The 24,383-nt window shown below is 42.5% G+C and overlaps 1 protein-coding gene across 1 annotated transcript in view; it reads left to right on the forward strand.

The window, feature by feature from the left end:
- Window positions 1-3,354: 3,354 nt before the first annotated feature.
- The window catches only part of LOC122155684 (alpha-2-macroglobulin-like protein 1), a 28,429-nt gene continuing 7,400 nt past the window's right edge, over window positions 3,355-24,383 (forward strand). The window contains exons 1-24 of the mRNA XM_042809754.1: window positions 3,355-3,561; window positions 4,672-4,834; window positions 5,183-5,235; window positions 6,082-6,099; window positions 6,598-6,757; window positions 7,593-7,677; window positions 8,103-8,217; window positions 9,044-9,155; window positions 9,566-9,675; window positions 10,098-10,265; window positions 10,614-10,844; window positions 11,242-11,305; window positions 12,091-12,236; window positions 13,625-13,774; window positions 14,182-14,298; window positions 14,870-15,017; window positions 15,482-15,599; window positions 18,102-18,327; window positions 18,462-18,588; window positions 18,867-18,988; window positions 19,473-19,527; window positions 23,434-23,517; window positions 23,930-24,106; window positions 24,292-24,373. Coding sequence (XP_042665688.1) covers window positions 3,355-3,561; window positions 4,672-4,834; window positions 5,183-5,235; window positions 6,082-6,099; window positions 6,598-6,757; window positions 7,593-7,677; window positions 8,103-8,217; window positions 9,044-9,155; window positions 9,566-9,675; window positions 10,098-10,265; window positions 10,614-10,844; window positions 11,242-11,305; window positions 12,091-12,236; window positions 13,625-13,774; window positions 14,182-14,298; window positions 14,870-15,017; window positions 15,482-15,599; window positions 18,102-18,327; window positions 18,462-18,588; window positions 18,867-18,988; window positions 19,473-19,527; window positions 23,434-23,517; window positions 23,930-24,106; window positions 24,292-24,373 — 3,038 coding nt within the window. The remainder of the gene's footprint in view (window positions 3,562-4,671; window positions 4,835-5,182; window positions 5,236-6,081; window positions 6,100-6,597; window positions 6,758-7,592; window positions 7,678-8,102; window positions 8,218-9,043; window positions 9,156-9,565; window positions 9,676-10,097; window positions 10,266-10,613; window positions 10,845-11,241; window positions 11,306-12,090; window positions 12,237-13,624; window positions 13,775-14,181; window positions 14,299-14,869; window positions 15,018-15,481; window positions 15,600-18,101; window positions 18,328-18,461; window positions 18,589-18,866; window positions 18,989-19,472; window positions 19,528-23,433; window positions 23,518-23,929; window positions 24,107-24,291; window positions 24,374-24,383) is intronic.

Raw genomic sequence — 24,383 nt, forward strand, 5'->3', positions numbered from 1 at the left:
AATTTACTGTATGTTACCTTCAGGCTTTCTGACCCTGCCAGTTTCTGCTCCTTTTGATGTGTTTGTCCAGGTGTGCTGTCAGTTCCATGCCTGGCTGTAGTGTAGTGGACAAATTCTACTGTCAAAGCAGCAGAAAGTGCTTCACCTTGGTATTAGACACAAATTCTTCTGAGGACTCCCTAGTGAGGTTGCATAAACATGGCCTCTGGCCTCACAGGTTTTACAAACCCTGCAAGGATTGTGAAAAATTCTTAATGCAAAAGTATATATTTTACTGTTGGAATACAATGCTATCAAATTCTTTTGTCTTCAAAGAAAATGCTACACTGTAGGTATAGATGATGTGTGTGTGTAAGAAGTGAGCTTGGAATGTCAGTGATCTGGATATTGTGTTTGTGGTTGCAAATGAACGGATGCAACAATGCAAGAGGCCCCAAGCCTGTTTGAAGATGATGATGAGTACAGAGGAAACTGAAGAGTGATTCAGTTTCTTTGATAGCTGATTCTGTAGTACTGACTCTGTAACAGATGTAGTTCTTTAAAGAAAATGATAGAATCAAATTCATAGAATGATTTGAGTTGGAAGGGACCTTAAAGGCTATCTAGTTCCAAATCCCCTTGCCATGGGCAGGGTCTGGCTCCAAGTCCCATAATACCTAGCCTTGAATCCTCCCAGGAATGGGTCAATGATAAGTTTCTATTCTCTGCTCAGTCTCCTGCCAAAGTAGTATGCAAGACATCTGTGCTTTTCCAGTGCTCTTCTCATAGAGACCATTAATATTATTGCCTCTGTAATTTCTTAAATTAATCATATTAATTATTAATATTACTATAATGTTAAATTAATTAGATTAATACACTGGAGTGATTTACAAGGTACCATCTCACCTGGTTCTTATTGTGAACCATGAGTTTTCTTCCTTGATCATATGCTTGGCCTTTACTAACTTTTTGCTTTTCCCTTCTATTTTTTATTCTGGTAATCTATGGAGGGCAGGTGTCAGGGTTAGCGTTGCTACTATGTATGTCCCTTGCTCTAGATGAATATAGTGTATTTTCGTGAAGGATAGATCCTTTCCAGAACTAGAAACTGTGTACAATCTTGCTACTCTCTGCTTTTCAGAGACTTTGGTCATGTCTGTGCAGATGTCAGTCACTTCCTTCAATACATGTCCTTCAAATGTATGTTGCTGTGACCAAGAGCCAGATTTGCCTAAGTCAAGAAAGGAACAGAGAATGCACCTGAGCAAACACTGTAGGAGGAACACGATGGGACAGGGTCAGAAAGCTCTCCCCAGTGCTGGCTTTTGGACAGCTCCTGTCAGAAGTCTGCCAACATGTGACCCTCTCTGGCTATGATTTGCTGTTTTGTGGCAGACACGACTGGTGTTTATTAAAATGCCAGATTTTTGCCAAAGGGTGATTTTAAAAGTTTATCTGCTGTTCTCAGTGGAATAACCTTCCTTCACAAGGATGGAGATAATGAGTTCGTTGAAACAGAAAAGATGATAGCCTTTCTTGCCTAGGAACCTAGCACTCATTTAGGCTGTCTGAAAGCTGATTTCTGAGATCTGTTGAGAGAACTGATTAAGCTAACTGGCAAGAGTCCAGGTGAGCCATGAAATGCACCTGAGACTAAGATAGTGCTAGCACCAACTGCTTCTGTGCATAACAGATAGTCCACTTGATGCAATAGTTGCTCTCAGGTGGAGACAGAATAAAATGGAGATCAGTTAAAAGGAGATCAGTTCTCCAAACCTCAGCTGGAAAAAGAGTATAAAAGAGACTTGGGAACAGGTATCCCAGATAAGCAGGAAATCTGGAAAGCCCGATTGTGCCAGACAAAAAGATCCTAACTGCCTGCTTATGTAATGTCATGTTAGAACCTACATAAGTAAAGATTATGCTGCATTATTTGACACTGCTGGGAAGTATTTCCAGGCACAGAACCACAGCTGTCTGACTATAAGGACTGTTCCTGTTCCTATACTACTTAATACTACTACTTTATGTTGTCTCAAACAAGCCAGAAATGTAGTTCATGAGTTAATGCAATCAGTGTATGACCCACAACAGACACTTTACATTGTGACAGTGCTCTCCTGGAAGCCAGGATGGTTACACAGCACAATTGTCTACACTTCTGTAGAGGTTGTCATCAGTGCGAGAAAACAGCCCCCTTGTTTAATCCATGAGTTATAAAGTGATTCATGTATTCAGAAACAGAGCAAAACTAGATGGCATAGAGACACTTTAGCCCTCCAGTGCTAATTATGAACACTGAAGAACTTGCACTATTTCCTGAGACACCTTCTTTGTGGTTGGTACTACTGCAAATGAATGTTGCAGAAAAGCTAGTGGAGATCTCTTTTTCAGTGAATGTTTTCATTTTACTTATTTGCAGAGAGAGGAAAGGCAAAGTCACTAAGCTAATTAGTGGTTGAGGGCTGATGGTGATGTTGATACAGTTGTTCTTCATGTACATGCAAGGAGTTGCTCCATGTTCTCAAGCTAAACAGCCTGTGGAGATACACATGCTCATAAACAGAGCCCCTATCCTAAATAACAACATTGCCTAGGGTGTGCAGGGGTGAGCTCTTGCTGTTGGCTGCACAGCAGCAATCTATTTCCAGCTGAAACAAAGGGACGTAAGTCACAGGTGATCAGGACCTGTCCTGGGTCACTGATCAGTGAAGTTCTGTGGCTCATTTATTTATTTATTTATTTATTTATATGAAATGTGCATTTGGTCAAATATCTACAAGGTGGCCTTGCAGGGTTGGGGGGGAATGTTCCAAACTGGTGGAAGATAGCCAAAGCATCTGTTATTGGCTAAGGGACACTTGGTAGAGTACGCCCATTCTACTGCTGAATGTATATAATCTCTGGAGAGAGAAAGAGGTGGGGAGAAGCTAGCTCCTCCCCAAATCCATATCTCCATTCAGGCTGTCCTAGAAAGAAGTTAGCCCCTGAACAGAAACTTGGTGATTTCAGAGAAAGATTGTCTGGAGTCTGGACAGGCAGAGCTCTCAAGATGCTGACATCCATCTTCCTGAGCCTTCTGTTCCACACTGCAACTTCTTTTCACCAACTGTGAGTGATGCTGAATTTTTGTTTCAGTTTCCTTCAGTCTCTAGCACTCTAGGTAGACTTGTTGAATTCCATACCATCAGCTATTCTTCCTGCTCTTTCAAATCACTCCAAAAGGCAACAGAGTCATTCATGTTGTCTCTCATGGCTGTGAGTTAAAATACGAATAATCTTTTTTGGGGGGGTCTACTAGGAAGAGGTATGTTAAAGGTATGTTTTCCAGGTATGTTTTCTCTCTGAGCCTTCAATCTGATGTAATCTCTGATGTCTTCTTTCCTCTGTCCCAGACATTACCTGGTGGTTATCCCTGCAGATCTCCGTTACCCATCCGTTCAAGTTGCCTGCCTCCATATCACCTGTTATGAAGCAAAGATTCAAGTAAAGCTGATCCTGGAGCGCTTTGCAGGACGTGATCTTATAGTGCAAAAAAACATCCAAAAGGAGAAAACTTTCATGTGCACTAAGTTCTGGGTGAGCTACCCTAGGCAAATGCCATCTCTTCAGGAACTGTAAAACCAGGAATTGTAAAAGCCAGTGTTGTTAAGGAGAGGCTCTACTTTGCCTTGGAGCGAGTCTGCTAGGAATGAGAATAGATTATTCTTACAGATGTGGAGTGGACAGCACTTGGTCAGCACTGAATTGCCCTTCTGAATCTAACTTTTCATTTGAAGTCACATTTGTTAAAAAACTACCACACTACTTGTTTCCTTCTCCTCTATTCCAGACCAGAGCAGCTTTAGCTCATCTTCCAGGCTTGATAAATCCCTTGATAATCTGATCTAGTGGGTCACAACCCTTTCATGGGAGGGGAATTGGAACTAGATGATCATTAAGGTCTCTTCCAATCCATGATACTCTGAAATACTCATGCAGCTCCAGGGATAAAGCTTGAGGAAATGAAGGTTTGCACAACATAATCTACAGTTTCTGTAGGAACTGCAGTCAGGAAGCAGCTCAGCTCTTGAGCTACTGACCAGCAGTTGGATGGAAGTAGATATGCTTGTTATTTCTAAACAGCATCTTACAGCTCATTCATTGCTGGGGAGAATTTGGTTAAGATCTATAATAGGACAATCACACCTAAGTAATATTTCTTCTATTATATACTGTATTCTGTTCTGTGGCTGCTGTGGTATTTTGTTGCATGAGCCAGGAAGAGCCCGTGGTTAGCTCTGGCATTCTGATCTGGCTTTCTTACTTATACGTGTTACAGAGTCTTGAAAGTCTAGCATTTGAAGCTATGCCAAATAGCTCAGTGTCTGTCCTTTGATTCCATGCTGCTATCTCCCATATTTCTGGCATTTTCTTATTTTCCTGACACTCCCTTTCCTATCTCCAGAGATGAAGTTACTTAGGCAGTGGGAAAAATTATGGATTTCATGAGATGCAAAGCCTCCTGGTTGAGTGTAGAATTCAGTGAGATTATAATACCATCTGAATTCAGGTATTGAAAGGGATGACCTGGCATGGGTGGAGAGTGACAGGTTAGCTTTTTTCATTTCCACTTTACTGTCAATTCCTGCTATGGGCCCCTAGAAGTAATATTACTTGGTGGCTGCATTCTTTTCTCTCTTTGTAAAGGTTGCACCTCCAGCTGATGGCCCAGAGGAGATTGCCACTGTCAGACTGATTATTACTGGTCAAGGGGTCAATATTGAGGAGAAGAAAAAGGTCCTGATCCGCAAGGCGAGCAGTGGCACCTTCATTCAAATGGACAAGCCCATCTATAAACCAGGGCAGACAGGTGAGAGCTGCATATGAGAGCAAGAATAGATCCTAGACTTTTTGCTAGTAAAATCATATGAAAAGACTGCAATTGCTTGAAAATCACGGAAGGCCTTAGCAGAAGTTTTTGAGAAGACATTTCTTATTGGAATGATATTTTCAGTGCTTGTGATGTCCATCCTGTGCTGACTGTGTAGCTGTAGGAGACAGTAGGTCATTACCCATGTTATCTTTCTTGGGAGAATGCCCATGTGAATTTTATCAGATGTGTACAGTGGAGACAGGACCTGAGGAGACAGAAAGAATAGGGGTCTGCAGGGAAGGACTGAGAAGTGACAAATATATTCCCTGATTTCCTTGCTTTCAGTGAAATTTCGTATTGTGACTCTGGATGAGGACTTCATTGTGCTTAATGATTCGGTAAGTCAGCCCTGCAATCTGTGGAAGAGGCTCCGTGTTCTATGCATTAATCCTACTTCCTTTCTCCTCTGCATATCTGCTAAAGTTCTAACTGCTCCTTGTCCCCTGCATTCATTCTGATGAATGTCTATAGGAGAATAGTAACTCAGGGAGCTGGAGACGTAATTCAGGAAGATGGGAAAGATGTTCTTGCTCCTGTTAGTAAAATAGTCCTTCAAGCACAAGCATGGCGCATACTGATTTACATGGTGATGTTGTCATATGAGGAGTGAGTAGTTTGGAAGTTGGAACGTCTGATTAGACATTAAGAAAAAACTCTTTCATTTCAAAGAATATCAGATATCGAAACAGATACTCAGAGAAGGCATTTTTTTTCCTTGGAGATGTTCAACACTTAACAAGAGAAGTCTGAGAGCAACCTGTTCTAATAAGATAAACTTTACCCAGGGCATTGGACTAGATGACATCCAGAGGTTTCTCCCAAGCTACAAGATCATGTACCTCTGTGACTCCACTGAGATACTGCAGATGAGCCAAATCTATATTGGTTTTAGCAATCTAGAGGTTTTCCTGATAGAGAACTCTGTCAGGATGTAATTAGCATGTGCTAGGTGACCTTCGGATTGATTTTCCCTTTCTCTCTTTCCAGACATTACTGTAATGAATCCACACTGTATTTCTCCTTTTTGGTGACATCTGTGTTCTTTATACTGTTTGTCAGTGTTCTAAATATCCAAGTTGCTATTTTCACAGCCTTCACAGAAGTCTCTGCATCTGAAGTACCTTGTATGTGTTGCTGGCACTTATTTCTCTCTTTTAATGTTTTAACTTTTCTTTCCCTCCCAGATTTCCCTGTTTCTCCAGGTGAGTGATGCTGAAATCTGATGTTACATTACTGTTGATGGCAGCCATTTCACTGGGCTATTCATTTACAGTTCATGGTAGATTTTATGGATCTGTAAGTAGAATGGTAGAACATCAAGATTACTTAATCTAATATACTACACACAACCTCTGTGCCTGTTTTTGCACTTGATGTTATGCTCTTAGTTACTGGAATGGAAATCTGAGTTGCTCCTGAAGCACAAAACTATAGACAGATCAATTTAGACCTTTATGTTAACAGGTTAGAACTGTAAAGGATATTTCCTTGAGATCAGCATTTAGAGAAGTGTAGAAGGGGATTCAGCTGCTGACAGCAGAATGTAGCATATTACCTTCAAAATTTCTTGACTGTACTGTGCCAAACCTTGTCCCGTAGCTATTTTTCTAACTAGCACTGAAATCTTGAAGATGGTTTTCTAGAGACTGTGGATCACTGAGATGCTAGAACAATTGCTTCTTTCTCTCTTGTGGGTGTAGGACCCCAAGAACAACCGGATAGAGCAGTGGCTGAATGTGGTGCCGCAGGAAGGCATTGTGGATCTGTCTTTCCAACTAAGTGATGAGCCTCTGCTGGGGACATATGTTATCAATGTAACCAACAGGAAAACATATGGCAGCTTCACCGTTGAGGACTATGGTATGAGTGCATGAGGGATATGTATGAAGTGAGAGATGACTTCACTCTCTATTCCATGAATCTGGGTTTTTATTTCATTATAACCATCCTGCGAGCAAATGAAGAAAGTAAAAACATCATAGAAAAGAGTCTGAGCTGATGCTCAGGAGAGAGATTGCATTTGAGACCTTTGGTTATTGTATAGGAGCAACTCTGCAAGGCCCTAGACTTTTGACACAACTGATTCCTGAAGATGGCTGTATCAGACAAAATAAGGTCACTGGAATGGGCTTTTCAAAAGAATATGAAGCCCAGTGCCACTTATTTTATCATTCCCTAATTAACTCTGCTGGGAAGTTACTGCAAATAGCTGTCTGAACTTGAGGGATATGGACATAGAGTTATAGAATTACTGTAGAATTATGGAATCATTAAGGTTGGAAAAGACCTTTAAGATCATCCAGTCCAGCTATTCACCTGCCACCAAGATTTCCCACTAACCAATGCCCTTCAGTGTCACACCCACGCTTTTCTTGAACACCTTCAGGAACGGTGACTCCACCACCTCCCTGAACAGTCTGTTCCAATGCTCAAACAATATTTTGGAGAAGTTTTTCATAACATCCAACTTGAAAATCCCCTAACATGTTTGAATTTTAATTTGGAAAGGAGCCATGGACTAGATTCGAATTTGTTAAAGAAATAATGGAAATATTCCCTTTCATGTTTTAACTTCCTTTCTTCTCAGTTTCCTGTCTCTTATTCCAGCACAGTCTGTCTTCATGTTGATTCCCTGGAAAGGCTGTCCTTGGCCAGTGTTTCCTACAGTTGTCTGTTTTTTTCTTTTTCCTTACAGCGCTGCCAAAATTTGAAGTGATCTTTGCGACACCAGTGGTGATTTATGCACTAGATAAAACTTTTCCACTTCGGGTATGTGGCAGGTAAGGGTTCTACTTGGAGAAGTGGGCCCTATGCTAAATTCTGACCAGAGGCAAGTACATTTCCGTGCAGGTATCATGAGACTCAGAGGAAATTTACTGCACTTAAGTTACAGCAGGTCAGAATATTCCACGGTATGTCTCTGAACCTTAATGCAAAACAAAACATTCCTAAAATTATCTTTCTTGTAATTTGATTTCCCAGAATAGTCTGATACTAATTTTATCACAAGGCTTTTGATCTTATATCATTGCAGTGTTCTAGTTTGATCTTATTAAATGCATCAGGTCTCTTGGGCCTGTACATCTGCCATATTTGTGATATATTGTGAATAGCCATGAATAAGTATACCTAGGCACACAAAGCAAGCACTAGTGTTTTCACACTTTGTTTGAATATCTCTTCTTTTCCCTGCTTTCTTAAACAGATACAGCTATGGGAAAGCTGTCCAGGGGATGGTTTATGTGAGCCTTTGTCAGAAAATATCCCAGTTCTTGCCCAGTGCTTCGAAACCTGATCTCTGTCAGGAATTCAAGAGCAGGGTGAGTTGCATAGCAGGAGCTGAAAACAGTGAAAGTTGTGGTGAGCCCCAGGCTAACACAAGGCTGCTGGAGCTAGCTGAAAAAGCAGTGGTGTCACAACTTGGTTTTGGCTACTTGATCACAAGACTGCTGGTGCTGCCTCTTAGTAGCTGTATCTGCTATGACACTGTGTGTATCAAGTGCCTGCTCCACATTCTTGACTGCTATCTGTACCCAGCCTTATTCTCCTATGAATGGGTCTTCTCAAGTTATATATAATAGCATCTAGAAGACTAAATCCATAGAATTGAGGGCACTTCTCTGAAGAAGTCTTCCTCTTACATGGGCAACATTCTGGTGATGCTGATTCCTTTGTCAGACACAAGAGCTGGTGGGAAGCCCCTATCTTGCAAATCTTCATAACACTGCAGGAGCTGAGACTTTGCCGTGCTGAAAGCCATGAATGTCACAGAATTTGTGCAGCCTGCTTGGACCTTCTCTCTTGCTAGGTGATTTGAAGAAAAACAAACAAACAAACAAACAAACAAACAAAAAATCTGCAGCCGTAGACAGATAAGCCTCAAAATAGCAAGATCTCAAGACCATTAGAGTGACACATTTGTATATTCCTTTAGCCTTAGTCATCATCCTTTCCCTTTCTCATTTTCCGTTTCCTGCCTCAGGACTTAAATTCTCTGTTACGTTTCATACCTTCCATGGACCTAGATGTCTTTGATCTGGTGCTTATTTTCTTATTTGAGCCTTGCATTGCTATTCCTGCCCCATTTGGATAATATCTGACATAAATGCCTTGATCAGACCACTCTTCCTCTCTCTGGGATTTCAGACAGACAAGATGGGTTGCTTCTTCACAAACGTGACCTTATCCTTCAGCCAAGACTTGAGGTACTATCGGGACAGCATAGTTGCAGAGGCCTCACTGCTGGAGGATGGCACAGGTAATTATGGAAATATCTCTGGGAAGAGGCATGGGAAGATACACTAATCGTAGCAAGAATGCCACAGACTTTCAGACTAGCAAGAGCTCTGAGGTTTTTGAGCCCATTGAGGCCTGCCGTCTAACCTCATGGATATTGTTAGAGCCAAAAATTCCTGAAGGCATGACACACTCAGAATGTCTGTGGTCTAATCTCATGTAGCAAAGCTTAGGGGCCTTTCTAAGGGATAGAAGATAATGTGAAGGAGACCAGATACCCAGAGCCTTGGACAAGTCATCTCCTTGGTATGAAATATATATGCGCACGTACATTGGTATTACTGATTATATTATTCTACAGACAACTTGCTGACAGGCTCATGGTTTCCCTGATTTCCTCCCTTATGTTTCTTTCTTACTGATGTCATTCAGAGATACAGGTCAATGCTTCCCACAAGTTACTCATCTCCAAGATTGGCGGGATGGCCTTGTTTGATGATGTGAATTCTTACTATCACACTGGAGAGATGTACAGAGGGAAGGTAATTCCCAGTTATGGTCTTTTTATGGTCTTTTGGAGAAGACAGCATGAGAAATGCCTTCACAGAGTCTGCTTTTCCGACCCCATCTCTAGCAAGGGCTGGAATATTCAGAAGTGAGAAAAACAACCAAGACCTTAATTTGCCAAATAAACCTTGAGTAGTAGCAGCTCTGGGCATGCACTGGGGGATGTAAACCCAAGCACTGGGAATTTCAGTAGCCAGGAGGCCTTTGCAATAAAGGGGTATTGGGATTTTGTCTGTGCCTAAATGTGCTAATGGGAGGTTACTGGTAGCAGAATTGTTAGGGATTGGAGGGGTGACCTTCCAGCTAAAATAGTGCAGAAATTCTGCTACTGGCTTGGAGGAGATTATGTCCACTGAACAGTCTTCTATGCTTGTATCAATCACCATGGTATTCTCAGATCAAAGTCATTGACTACAAAGGCGAGACGCTGAAGCACAAAAATGTCCTCCTTGTAGTAAGTTTTGGTGAGCAGCAGTTTCAGCAAAAGTACATCACTGAAGACACTGGAAGAGTTTCATTTAGCCTAAACACAACTACTTGGAACAGCACCCCAGCCTCCCTGGAGGTAAGTGAAGAAAATTCTGTGTCATTGACTATGAAAGTAAGGGGTAAGCATGCTTCTCAGTGTGTACTGTCTCAAAGAAAGTTCCGTTCTGAGGGACTAAAACTCCAACTCAAAACACCTCAGTATGTTGTGGGTCTTGATGCTTATTCTTTGAATCCCAACAGCTTTCCTCATGAACTCTTCACACAGAAATGTGTGTGACAGTGTTGTCAAGAAGTGGCCTGAGCTTTCTAACATGCAACAGCTGGATTGATTTGCAACTGACCTGCTTAACTAAAGAAATAATCTGCTGTTTGTGTTTTGTGGTTGTTTTTTTTTCCTTTTTTTTTCCTTTTTCTCTCTTACCAGGCGAGTGTCCTGCATCAGGATTTGGGTGGGGAGCCTGGGACAGTTGATTTGAATTACCAGAGAGCCTCTCATTTCATACATCCATTCTACAGCACCAGCAGGAGTTTTCTCAGTATTGTCCGTGTGCCAGAAATGATGCCTTGTGGTAAAAAGCAGGCTATCCAGGTGGACTTCAGAATTTACAAGGAAGACCTGGAACATGGGCCCAAGCGTGTAATTTTCTCCTACCTTGTAAGTTCTTGAAGAAGTGCTAGTACTGATGTCTCAAGACACCATATCAGAATCCTCCACAGGTTCAAGCCTGATACTGGATAGCTTTGGCTTGGCAGTTTGACAGGTAGCTCAACTAGCCATCATGGGGCTGGATCCTGGTTTTAATTCTGGGACTGCAGAGCAGAATGAAAGGCAGCACCTTTCTTTTGGGCTCTGCACAGATGCAGGACAGGTATTGACCTTTTCTATCCTCCAGCAAGTCCCCTGAACTTTTCATGTTACCTAAGTGTGAGAAAAGCTCCTATTCCCCTCACATACCCCGTTTAACTTCCAGTCTCAGAAATACATGGGTCTGCATAGTGGTCTCAAAGACAACATGATTGGCATTCCCTTCCCTTTTTTTATTCTTTCATAGGTCACGGGGAAAAGTGGAATAGTTCAGGCAGGTCAGAAGACTGTTTGGGTTGGGCTGCCAAGAAGTAAGTGCACTCCCCTGTTATATGTCTAGAAAGCATTCAATGTTCTGTGGCATCCCTTTCTATCTAGATATGTGGTATAAGCGTCTGCAAATTAGAGCAATTTGCAACTTGATCATCCTTCTTCTATCATTTCCACACAGCTTGTATTTCTAGCTTTCACATTTCCCTTTTGTTTGGTGCGAAGAAAACAGTCCTCAACATTACTTGACCTGCAGGCTCATATGCCGTTGCTTTCATTTTCAAATAAGTCTCCCTTAGCTGCCCTTCCAAAGGACATGAAAAATAGCTTTTCCCTCTATCAAAACTCTATTGCTTTGATTTGCAATTGTGACTACAAATAACCTTTGAGTAGATAGGATGCCACATCTTATCATTTTGATGGTTGCAGACTGTTGATTGACTGTTGTGTTTTATCTTTGACATAATTATAATCTAAATTATATGTGCTTTGAGGCAAATACGACCTCTTTGATGATAAGATGGAAGGCTTTGAAAGATACCTGAGACTCTCATTCTTTGTATAGCTAATCTTGAACTCCAAATAATTCATTCATCTCCTAAAGGCAATAAACAGAACCAGTACAAGGCAATAAACAGAACCATCTTTTGCAGATCTTGAATACTAAGTCTAGAGATGGTTTCAATGGTCTTCAGAAATTGCTGTGGTCCTGAAGTAGCTGAGGAAAGGAATTAAACAGACATGTACAGAAGGACAAAAGCTAATCAGAGTCCCTTTCCATTATCGAATTTACTAATTTCTCTTGTTCCCTCTCTCCTCCATCTAGTGCTGAAAGGCTTCTTCTCCATCCCTGTTACCTTCAGCTCAGTCTATGCTCCAGCTCCAACACTTATTGTTTATGTTATCTTCCCTAATGGAAAAATCATTGCTGATTCTGCCATCTTCAGTGTCTCCTTGTGTTTCAGAAATAAGGTAGGATTTTTGTTGGAAGCTATGACTAAATGTGAGAGGGTAAGTGTGGCTGCTGCAATCAAAAAAGAGACTGAAGAATACATAATTTGTATAGCTCTATGTGGCTGACACCATGTCTTGTTAACTGCCATACATGTACAGTGAAGGGAGTTGCAATGTCCTGAGCACTGTGGGAGCTGCTGTGGGATGCAAGACAAGTGCTGAGGGAGTTGACAGATGTGATTGTGAAACTACTCACTATAATCTTACTTGATTAGGACAACTGGAAAAATTGTCCAAAGACTAGAGGAAAGCAAATGTCAGTGTTATTTTCAGAAAAGAAAGGAGAACACAGAAAACTATTCACTTTAATCCCTGGTAAGGTGGTGGAACAAGTATGCCATAAAACAATTTCTGGACACATGAAGGAGAAGAAAAATTGTCAGGAGTAGTCAGCATGGATTCAGCAAGGAAAAGTCATTCTTGACCATCATAAGCAGCTTCTACAGTGAAAGCACCAGCCTGATGTTTGGGAGTAGAGGAGTGAACATTGTCTTCTTGGACTTCAGTAAGGCCTTTGACTGCCTCCCATAAGATCCTCATAGAGAAACTGTTAAAGTATGAGCTGGATGAGTAGACAGTGAGGCAAGACTGCTGGATAGTGGTCAGTGGTGCAAAATCTGATCAGTACTTTTGGCTACATTAGGCAAATTATTGCCAGCAGGTCAAGAGAGCTGATACTTCTTCTAGAGGGAGGATGCAAAGAGGACAGAAACTGGCTTTTTTCAGTGGTGCCCAGTGCCAGGACAATTGCCAAATGGCACTAACTATAATAATTAATAACTATAATAACTATCTAAATATCAGGAAGCATATATTTACTGTGCAGGTGATTGCACTCCAAAGGCTAACTTCTGAGGACTAGCATTTCTTGTGCTCCACAACTTTGTATCTTTCAGGGACAGTCAGATTCAAGCTAGGACACAGACTGCTGCAGGAAACTGACACCAACTCCACAAAAAGCCTGGAGATAAATACTAGGCTTATTTTTAATGTGGAGCTCCAAAAGGAGCAGAAAGCAAGCTGTGTGAGGTGTGTCAGTTTGCTGAACAAGGAGTGCTGTGTGATGTCTCCAGTGCTGTCACCTGTTCACCAGTACCTGTGATGGTAGAAAAGATGGTTCTCCCTGTCTTTCATGTGACCTGTCATCTTTCCTCTCAGAATCTCAACATGATGTTTTCTTAAATACCTTTTAGGAGTCCTTAGGAAATTCATTGATTTTTCATTCAAATCGTGTCCTTGGGAATTCTTTTCATGTAGGGACCTTCTCTGCTCAAGAAGTGGTAGAGAGGCCAGCAGCAGAAATGTTGCATGTGTTTTACCTATGTTTGCATGTTCTTCACATCCAGGCAGAGCTGAGCTTCTCAGTACCCAAGACTCTTCCTGGTTCAGAGGTTGATCTCCGCCTGCAGGCACCACCTGGATCTACATGTGCTGTCTGGGCTGTGGATCAGACTGCCTTTTTGCTGAAGCTAGAAAAAGAACTCAGCCACTCCATGGTGAGTCTGCTGTAACTTTTTCTCCTTCCTTTGCACTGACAAGAAGAGAGATGGGAGAAAGAGAGGTTTTCAGAGATTGTCTCTCAGAGAACTCAAAGCACCAACTAGAAGGATCAAGGTTTTCTTAGTGTGGCACAGGTAAGGATTAGGAGGCACCAGTTAAAGAGATTGAATGCCTGTCAGTGCACCAGTAGTAAATCCAGACCCAGCTTTGTTTGCTCTGTCTCATATTCATTTTAGCAGACTGTGCTGGCTCTGTTGGAGAAGAGATAACTTTGAGCCTGTTCTTTCTGACATACATCTATGCATGATAGCCAGGAGCAAACTAGCCTTGGATATACTACACAAAGTGAATGCCAAGTATCATTTGTGCTGACTTTTTTCTTTTGCTTTTCTTGCTTTCCCAGATTTATGGGCTCTTTCCATCTATTTATAACTCCGGATATCCTCATCAAGTGTCTGAAGATGACAATTCATGCAAGTTCCAAAATTCTGATCAGCCTGATGTGTTTACAGCATTTAGGGTAAAAATAGTTAACTTGTAATTCATGAATTGAGGAAAGTATGGCCCTCTGACTTTATCAGTAATGTAGAAATGTCATCACAGATAGTAGAGGAAATAAGCTCCATTTATGCACTTATAATCCATTTGTTCTTTGAATAAACTACTTGAAATTGTTGACCAATGGGAAATTGTTGTGTGATTACTGCATTTTTATTGCATGATTTAGGATGCCAAGTATTATTGGTTACTTTAATTGGATTTCACATAGTATGTGTAATCTCCATATCATGAGCAACTTGGGTTGCCCAAGATTAATCTGTTGGAATTTCACTTTGCAAGCTGAGAAGGCACAGTGCATAAATAAACTTGCATTTGAAAAAGAAGAAACTTTTCTACTTTGGCCTGATGAATTAACTTGGATGACTTTGTTTGCTCTTTACTGATGATCTGAGTGACTCTGTCCTAAATCTAAGCCAGAGGATAGCTGAGTTCCTATGCATAAGGGGAGAATAAGGCACAGGATAAAAGGCAGAGAAGATAGGAGAAGAATCTAGTGCTTCAGTTTTTTCTTTTTTCTTTTTTTCCTACAGGAAATGGGATTGAAAATTATGTCCAACATCAATATCAGGAAACCAAGACTGTGTCTAACTAATCAGTCAACAACTACGATGAAGAAAAGAGGGATGTTCACTTCCAGTCCCATGTTGATGTTTGCTCAGCCCCATAAGGAATCTAACAGTAAGCACCTTACAACTATTTCTTCTCACATGGGATGTAAAAAAGGTGAAAGCAGTCCTGAGTTTGAGCTAAGAGGCAGTACTTCCTGTAATTGCAGGAAGATTGCAGGAATTGGAGGAGAGACACTTCTCTGACTTTAAACCTGTTATGCTTAGCTGTCTGTCTGGCCTTACGGCTTCTGGTTCTGAAATATTAATAAGCTGAATGGATCTCAGGTCTAACTTCTGAGGTGAGGGAATATTTGCCCTTGCTGTGGTGCCTATGAACACAATTAAGGCATAAAGAGGCTCCATTGTATCAAGTAAGACAAGAGGTTGTAAAATTTGGGCTTCAGCATCTTTAGTTCCAGTGCAGTGCTTCCCATGACCTGACTGGATGACTCGCAGCCTGAGGTAGTATGGAGGCCCTCTACTCTAAATCAGGGCCTGAGGACATTGTGGTAACTGGGTGTTTGTTACTTCCAGCAGGACATCTGATGACATCTACCTATCAGCCCACTGTGTTTTCACCTGTTTCTTCAGCTGAAGAGAAAGTGCACAAGTATTTCACAAAAACCTGGCTATGGGATTTGTATTCTGTTGGGTGAGTAGACTGAGTAGTGGGAGTCTAGTTTGGGTGACCTGGAATGACAGCAAGATACAACCAGATTTAAATCATAAGCTACCAAAGAAGACACCAAAATACATATATTATGGGTTTCATACCTACCAGATTTTTCCTTGTTGGAGCTGATGTTTGCATCAAATATATTTTCCTGTATTAGGTGACCATGCAGAGAAAGTATCCATCCAAAGGATGTGGCTGTCATGAAAATAGAAGAAAGTAAGCACAGTGTGATAAAGCAGCTTGTTTTACTTCCTGCAGTCTGCCTGTTCTGGCTCTGTGAATCAGCAGTTCACAAAGTAGGCTCATGGAATGTATCCTGGGATAAAGGAGAAGCTGATCTCCACAGAAGCTCTGCACAGGACTTGGGATTGTGTCCTGTGAGAAAGGCTGAGGGTTCAGTGAGTATGCAGGTAGCCTTGCTAACACAAATGAGGCAGAGAAAGTGTTTGGGTCTGGATTGAGTGGAAGATGAGGGACTGAACAGGCAAACGCTATATGAATTCCAGGTGCTCTGGTGAAGAAGTTTATACTCAGAATCTATATTGTCCTTTCTCCATGATGCTTTCAGGACTCCCCACTGACCAGGAAACAAATCAGTGTTTTCCAGACAGGAAGAGGGAGCGGAATGGTGGTGTGGGAAGCCATTTTCTGCTGAGCTTCAGGAGAAAGACAGGATAAACTTTTGGAGACTTTTCTTCTCTGGACTTCACAATTTATTGTTTGATGTCTGGAGACTGGCATCTGCTTAGGCCAGATCCCTCCCCCCGCCTCTGCTTTCTCTCACCTTCCATCTCCTTCCAGCTATATTCATCTTTTCACTCGCTATCAGCAGATATTTCATATGTGATTTGCCCACTAGACTGATCTGAGCAACCAAAGTTCTCTCATATTTGTCTATGCCTGGCAAAAGTGGATTCTTTAGAGGAAAACAAATGTTTCCAATTCTTGGAGTCAAATAATATCATAAGCTTTAATGAGGAATGCTTTTTTAATGGGTGGGAGCAGCCGCGGAATACTCTGATGCTCTTAGAAGTTGTGATGTGAGCATAGACCAAGTGTCCGCCATGTCTTTCTATTAGACTTCAAGATGTCAGTTTTTCATGGAAAGGTGAATGGCAAAATCTGTTTCTTTTGATAAGTTCTGCTTGTCTCGGACCACTCCTATTGCTCTTCTGGTTCCTGGTTCTCCATCCCTAGGCCAAGAGAAACAAAACTGCTGACAGCTGTAAAGTATTTTCATATGTGCAGAGGCAAGTGTTAACTTAGAAAAGTGCTGAGTATGATAATGGTATCTTTCAGCCATATAACTTACTGTCAAACCTACTGCTGTTGATATAAGCATCTGAGGCAGCAGTCCCTGCCTTTTCTAGGTAAGGTCCTCATGAAATAGAGAAAAATCTAAAGAAAGGCATTATTTCCATCAGAAACAGTGAATGCCTATAGCAAGATATTCCAGGCTAGTCTGGGGACTTCATATTGGACTGCAGGGAGAGTCTGCTAATGGATGGAAGGTAGTAGCAAGGCAGTAATGCACTGGGTATTAATTCAGAGACTATTGGTGAAGGCATTGTGAAGTTAGATCAGTGATGATGAAAGAGTGAAATGCCAAGGGGAGCTTACCTTTCACAAGGGACTGCATGGGGGACAAAGCTGCCAAAATCAAATACCTGAAATAGATATTTTTAATACCTCTTCCCTCAGCTGCTCATGATGTACATATTTTGCTCTGAAAGTAATACTTTCTGCCTCCTGTTTATTTCCATGAAAATTGCAACAGACACAAAGAGCATCATGACAGCATTTGATAGATCAAATTCTCTGTTACAAAATGCTATTTTCCAACATAATCACCACCATTAGCTCTGTGTTTTTGCTAGCAATGAAAAAGAGCCTGCATGCCACCCGTAAAAATCTGCACCAGTAATACTGACCCATTGCTACTATTGCCACTGATGGAACAAACAACCTACCTCCTCACTGTGCTCGGATCCACTCTTTGGTCTCCATAAATGCTCAGCAAGTATCACTGAATGTCAGTGGGTGCATTTTTTTTCTGCATAGAGGAGCTCTGTGATACGCCTTTGCTACATATGCATGTCCATATCAGATACCATTTTGCCAGATTGCCCCTCTGCTTGCCATATATGGCAGCAAGATATAATGGAATATTGGTGCGAAAGTTCAGCCTCTACTGCTACACCACCAACATCTGCCTCTGACATTGTAGGCAGCCATCATAAAATAGGAGGCATTACTGTCACAACAGCCCTCCTCGTGTTGGCATGCCTGTTTCATCTGAATGATGTGTCCCATGCCTCTATGCCTGTATTCCAAGGGCTACAAATTCAGCAGAAGTTAGCTGTTAGACTGAGGTCAGGGAATGGAGCGTACTGTGGTCAAGGGCATAGACTAGGTCATTTGTTGCTCCATACAACAAGATTCTATTAAATGCTTCTGTTGCTATCTACTTCTCTTCAGTCCTAGTGGAAACCAAGCTGTCACTGTCACTGTGCCTAATACCATCACAAGATGGGAAGCTGGGATGTTCTGCACAGGACGTAATGGCTTCGGACTAGCTTCTGCCTCCAGTCTGCTTGTTTTCAAGCCCTTTTTCGTGGAGCTCACACTTCCATCTTCTGTGATCCAGGGTGAAACCTTCATCTTGAAGGCCACAGTCTTCAACTACCTACAGCAATGTATGAAGGTTGGTGAGCCCTGACAGTCTTTGCAAGAAAAAGAGGGTATGTTTAGATAAGAGATGGCTGAAGCCCATGCCTTATTTTAGAAAATGTGTGACATTTGTCTTGTTACCTTCTGTCATCCCTGCTGCCCTGTTAGATCCAAATGACTATGGAGGAGTTCCCACATTTCCAGCTGAAGTCATGTGAGGGTTGTGTCTACAGCAGCTGCTTATGTGCTGGAGAAGTAAAGACGTTTCTTTGGAGTGTCACAGCTGAGCGACTGGGTGAGGAGAAGAAGGAGGTGGGGCTGAGGAGTTGGGATGGAATGGGGCCAAGGCGAGGATGCTTTGTAAGGGCTGAGTGAGGAGGTTGGGTTATGTGCCCTGTTATCCTAGGCTACTCATGTGCATTTCTCCTAAAGTCATGGATATTCAGTTTAGTGCTAGGAGGTACAGAACCTCCTGTAAGTAGGGATCTAATCGAAATTTTTGCTGCAAACAAGTGACTTCTGTTATATTAATGGGAAGCAATGTTTACTGCACTAAATGTGTCTTATTTTCAGGGCTCATGAACATCACTCTCAGCACAGAGGCCATTGCCACCAAAGAGCTCTGTGGCAAAGAGATACCGTTTGTCCCAAACCAAGGACAGAAAGATACAATCACCAAACTCCTTTTAGTCCGGGTCAGACAACCTCTTCTGTTACTTAGACCTTAAAATGGACTTTGTGCAACTCCTGGTTTGGTGCAGAGTAATTGTAGGGGTTGTCCCTTGCTATTCAAGGTGTAAAATTAGAATCTAATGGCCTGAGCTGGGGCCTTGAAATTTAGGAATTATGTGGGTCTCCTCTATTTCATGCCAACTTCTGTTCTTCTGTTTGTGGTCAGGCCTCTAAATACAAAATCTTAAGTATTTATACCCCTTTATGTTCTTCCTACTTAACTCTCTGCTGAATCTTGCAACATTTGTTTCACAAGCATTCACAAGCTAAAATATTCTGAAAATTTCTTATCTGAAATTAAAATGATTGATTGTAATTTTTTTATTTTTTATTAATGATGATAAAAAGCAGAATCTTAGGCTTGGACCAAAATTTTGTCTGTGTCTGTTTCTAATCCACTTTTTCTCTCCTATGTGCTCATTACTGCTATTACTAAATGCTCAACAGCCAGAAGGAGTGCTAGTAGAAAAGGCTCACAGCTCCATCCTGTGTCCCAAAAAAGGTAAAGAGATTGTTTTCTTCTTTTACTCTGCTCATCTCACCATTCCTGGCAATCTCCTGGGTCTTTGCAGTTGCAGAAGAGTTTTTCTTTGTCAAACATGATCAAGGTACAGAAGCCCACTCTAATTATGTTGCCATCAGGAGCTTCCTGGATAAGAGTGAGAAGGGATGTCAAAGCTTTTAGCATCTACATTCCTGACACTAATATGACAGCCTAATATGACAGGACTTTTTTTGCCTGCAGTACTAACCGTATTACAGAACAGGGTGAGGCTGGAAGGTGTGACTTTGGACTGCTGCTCCTGTTTTCAAATTTTATGGTGTATTGTGGGTTTATTTGCAGCTTTTTTTGTGACCACTAGGTGCACTAAAACATACCAGCAACTGATATTTAGAATCATAAAATCCTTAGAGTTGGAAGGGACCTCTGAAGGTCATCTAGTCCAATGCCCCTGCAATGAACAGGGATACCACTGCTAGATCAGGATACCCAGGGCATGATCCAGCGTTGCCTTGAAGGTCTCCAGGGACAGGGCATCAAGCACATCACTAGGTAATGTGTGTTACCTCACACGTGTGTTCAGTGCCTTACTACCCTCACTGCAAAACATTTTTCCCTTATATCTAACCTAAATCTACCCTCTCAGAGCTTGAAGACATTTCCCCTTGTTCTATCACCACAGACCCTGCTAAAGAGTCTGACCCCTTCTTTCCTGTAGCTCCCCTTTAGATTCTGAAAGGCCTCTCACCTCGCAACTGTCTCTTCTCCAGGCTGAAGAGCCCCAGCTCTCTCAGCTTGTCCTCATATGAGAGGTGTTCTGTCTGTGGATCATTTTTGTGGCCCTTCTCTGGACCTGCCCCTACAGGTCTGTGTCTCTCCTGTACTGAGGACACCACATCTGGACACAGCACTCCAGATGAGGCCTCACCAGCGCAGAGTAGAGGGGCAGGATCACCTCCCTAAACTTGCTGGCCATGCTTCTTTTGATGCAGCCCAAAATAAAGTTAACTTTCTGGGCTGCAAGGGTACACTGTTGGCACACGTCCAGCTTGACATCCACCAGTATCCCTTGTTTTTTTTGGCAGGGCTATGCTCAATCCTTTCATCTCCCAGTTTGTATTGGCAATGAGTATTGCCTCGACCAAAGTGCAAGGACTTGCATTTAGCTTTGTTGAACTTCACGAGGTTCACCTGGGCCTGCTGCTCAAGCCTATCTAGGTGTCTCTGGATGGCATCCCATCCTTCCGGTGTGTTGGCCACACCCTACAGCTTGGTGTCATCAGTAAACTTGTTGAGGGTGCACTCAAGCCCACTGTCAATGTCACTGATGAAGATATTAAAGAGTATCAGACCCAGAACTGACCTCTGGGAGACACCACTCAGCACCAGTCTCCATCCAGACATCGAGCCATTGACCACCACTCTCTGGACTCAATCCTGCAGCCAGTTCTTCGTCCATTGAACAGTCCACCCATTAAATCCATATCTTTGCAATTTGAGGAGCAGGATACTGTAGGGTACCATATCAAAAGCCTTACTGAAGTCAAGGTAGATTACATCAATGGCTCTTCCCTTGTCCATTGATGCAATGACACCACCATAGAAGGCTACTAGGTTGGCTAAGCAGGATTTGCCTTTGGTGAAACCATGCTTGTTCTCCCATATCACCTTCCTGCCATCCGTGAGCCTTAGCATAGCTTCCAGGAGGATCTGCTCCATTCTCTTCCCTGGCACAGAGGTGAGACTGACAAGTTGATACTTCCCAGGATCATCTTTTTTACCCATTTCTAAAAATTGGTATGATATTACCTTTCTTTTGTGTCACCAGGGACATGAGCTGATTGCTATGACTTTTCAAATATCATAGAGTAGCTTGGCAAGCACATGAGCCAATTCCCTTAGGACCCTGGGATGCAACTTATTGGGACCCATAGCCTTGTGGATGTTCAGGTTCCTCACTTAGTCACAAACCCAATCTTCACTTACATTGGGAGGGATGTTGACTCCCCAACCCCCTCCTACCATACCAAATGTTTGAGGGCTGTGCAGTGAGCAGTTATCAGGGAAGACCAAAGCAAAAAAATTGTTAAGTGTCTCAGCCTTCTTCTTGTCTGTTGTTACTAGCCTACCTGTGTCACTCCCTAGGGGTGGACTATGCCCTTCTGGACTTTCCTTTTCTGGTTGAGGTAGTTGTAGAAGCCTTTCTTGTTCTTGGCATCCCTAGCCAAGTTCAGTTCAAGCAGCGTCTTGGCTTTCCTGACCCCATCCCTACACAGTCTTGCAGTTTTGTTATATTCTTCCTATGATACCTGTCCCTGTTTCCACTACCTGTACATTTTCTTGCTCTTCAGTTTGATCAGCAGGTCCTGGTTTAGCCACACCAGTCTCTTGCCTTCTTTTCCTGACTTGCTATACCTGGGGATGGAGTGCTCTTGAGCCCTGAAGAAAGCCTCCTTTAAGATGTGCCAGCTTTGCTCTGCACCCTTGCCCATAAGGGCAGTTTCCCAGTTCATTGGCTAACTCCCTGAAGAGCTGGAATTTAGCTTTCCTTAAGTTTAGCTTCCTAATTTTATTCTTCACCTGTCTCATGTCCCTTCAGAGTGCGAACTCAACCATCAAATGGTCACCATAGCCCAGGCAGCCTCCAATCCTGTTGTCATCAATCAGTTCATTTACCTGTGAGCACAAGGTCCAGTATTGCATCACCCCTTGTGGAGCTGTCAATTACTTGACTCAGGAAATTATCCTCAATGCACTCCGGGAGCCTCCTGGATTCCCTACAGCTCACTGTGCTACTTTTCTAGCAGATGTCTGAGTGGTTGAAGTCCCCCAGGAGGATGAGTGCTTGCGATTGCAATGCCTCCTTTAGCTGGAAGTAGAAGACCTTATCCACAGGGTCCGTTTGATTGGATGACCTATAGTAAACATTGATCACAAGACTCCCTTTGCTGCTTCAATCTCTAACTGGTGCCCAGGCTGTAGACTTGCTCGTGACTGCTCTTCACATTCTATTCCTTACCTTGTGTAGATAGTAACATCTCCACCCTTCCTTCCTTGCCTGTCCCTTCTGAACTGGCTTGTAGCCATCAATAGCCACACTCCAGTTGTGGGAATCATCTCACCAGGTTTTGGTGATGACAGCTATATCGTGTTTTTCAAGAGGCACAGGAGCTTCCAGCTCCTCCTGTTTGTTTCCAAAGCTGTGTGTGTTGTTGTACAGGTACTTCATCTGAACAGCTGGTCTTGTCACTTTCTTAAAGGATAACTCCTTAGTTACTTTTAGTTATGTACCTTGAATTTCCCCATTGCCTTTTCCTGTTGCCCCAGCAGTCACAGTCTTACCATCATAGAGTTCTGTATGCACTGCATTGCTGCTAGCACCTCTCAGTGCAGCAGGTCCTTCAAGGCCCCTGCCAGCACCCTGTCTCTCTATTATAGTTATGCCTTTCCACACTTTATCATGGAAAGTCTCACTATCCTCCCCAGTCCTCCTTCACACCTAGTTTAAATCCCTCCCAACCTCCCAAGCCTCGTTAGCTTTTCTCCTAGCTTTTCCCCTTAGCTTTTCCTTTGAATCAAGTTGGCGTAATTTACAAAGAGGAAAGCAGGTAGGTGGTTTTGACCACAGAGAATTCCTTGAAGATGCCCTTACCCCTTTCGTAAGGCTGTTAGGATAGCACAGTCACAATGGAGTTAGATGGACAGAGCTGAGGATGGAATGGGATAGGGTTTGTGAAGTGATATGCAACATTTGTGACAAGAAAATGGGATGTTAGCAACATCTTGAACAACTTCTGCAGATTTTTAAAGCTATTTTTGTAAGCATCTCTCTTTTTTTTTTTTTTTTTTTTTTTTTTTTTTTTTTTTTTTGTCATTTTTGTCATATCTTACACCCTCTGGTATCAGGGAGTCCAGCAGAGGAGTCTGTGTCCTTAATGTTGCCTCTAAATGTGGTTGAAGGTTCAGTGAGAGCTACTGTCTCGATCACTGGTAAGGAATTTAGTTATGATAATACTTTTCCAACAACTATTTCTCTGAGTATAGCCCTAAGAAAGCCCAAGCCCAGAATACTCAATTCTCCTTCTGAGGTTTTCGAGGCTCCACTGCCTTGATCTTTCCATGTATGTAGCTGAGATTCCTGGTTCCGCATATAACCAAAAACACTAAGAAAGGGAAAGCTTGTTCTATTTATGAGCTTCCTGTGGCAAGATGGGAGTGTGTACAGGCCATAAAGAGGGTGCAGTGAAACTGATAAGCTGACTGATCATAGCTGCCTGCACACTGTTGTGCTGGGGCTATCTTATTTAGTGCAGTACCGGGAACTGGTCACAGGTTGGAGAATATAAATATTGAGCCCCACCTGCCACCTATGAGTGGTCAGAGTGTCTATGTTCTGCCCCAGGTGACCTCATGGGGACAGCACTGCAAAACTTGGACCACCTGGTGCAGATGCCCCATGGCTGTGGAGAGCAGAACATGGTACTGTTTGCCCCTATTGTCTATGTGCTGCAGTACCTGGAGAAGACAAGGCAGCTGACTCCTGAGATTAAGGAGAGGGCAACAGGATTCTTGCGCAATGGCAAGTACAACAGATCCACCTTGCTCTTCTGCCTTCCTCTGTACTCAACTTAGGTCCCTAGTGCCTTACATCCCTTATTCCTTGAGTACTCCATGACTTTTAATGTTAACACCACTCCCTTTCCTTGACCAATGAGCTCATTGAAAATACCAGTCTGAACACTGTCATCCTAACCTACTTCTCAGGGTACCAGATACAGCTGCAGTATCAACATCCTGATGGTTCTTTCAGTGAATTTGGTACCAGGGATGAGTACGGTAATACTTGGTAAGCCTTG

Source organism: Centrocercus urophasianus, unplaced genomic scaffold (genome assembly GCF_019232065.1).
Source record: "Centrocercus urophasianus isolate 14NV4802_14NV808 unplaced genomic scaffold, USGS_Curo_1.0 seq_12, whole genome shotgun sequence".
NCBI classification, from domain to species: domain Eukaryota; kingdom Metazoa; phylum Chordata; class Aves; order Galliformes; family Phasianidae; genus Centrocercus; species Centrocercus urophasianus.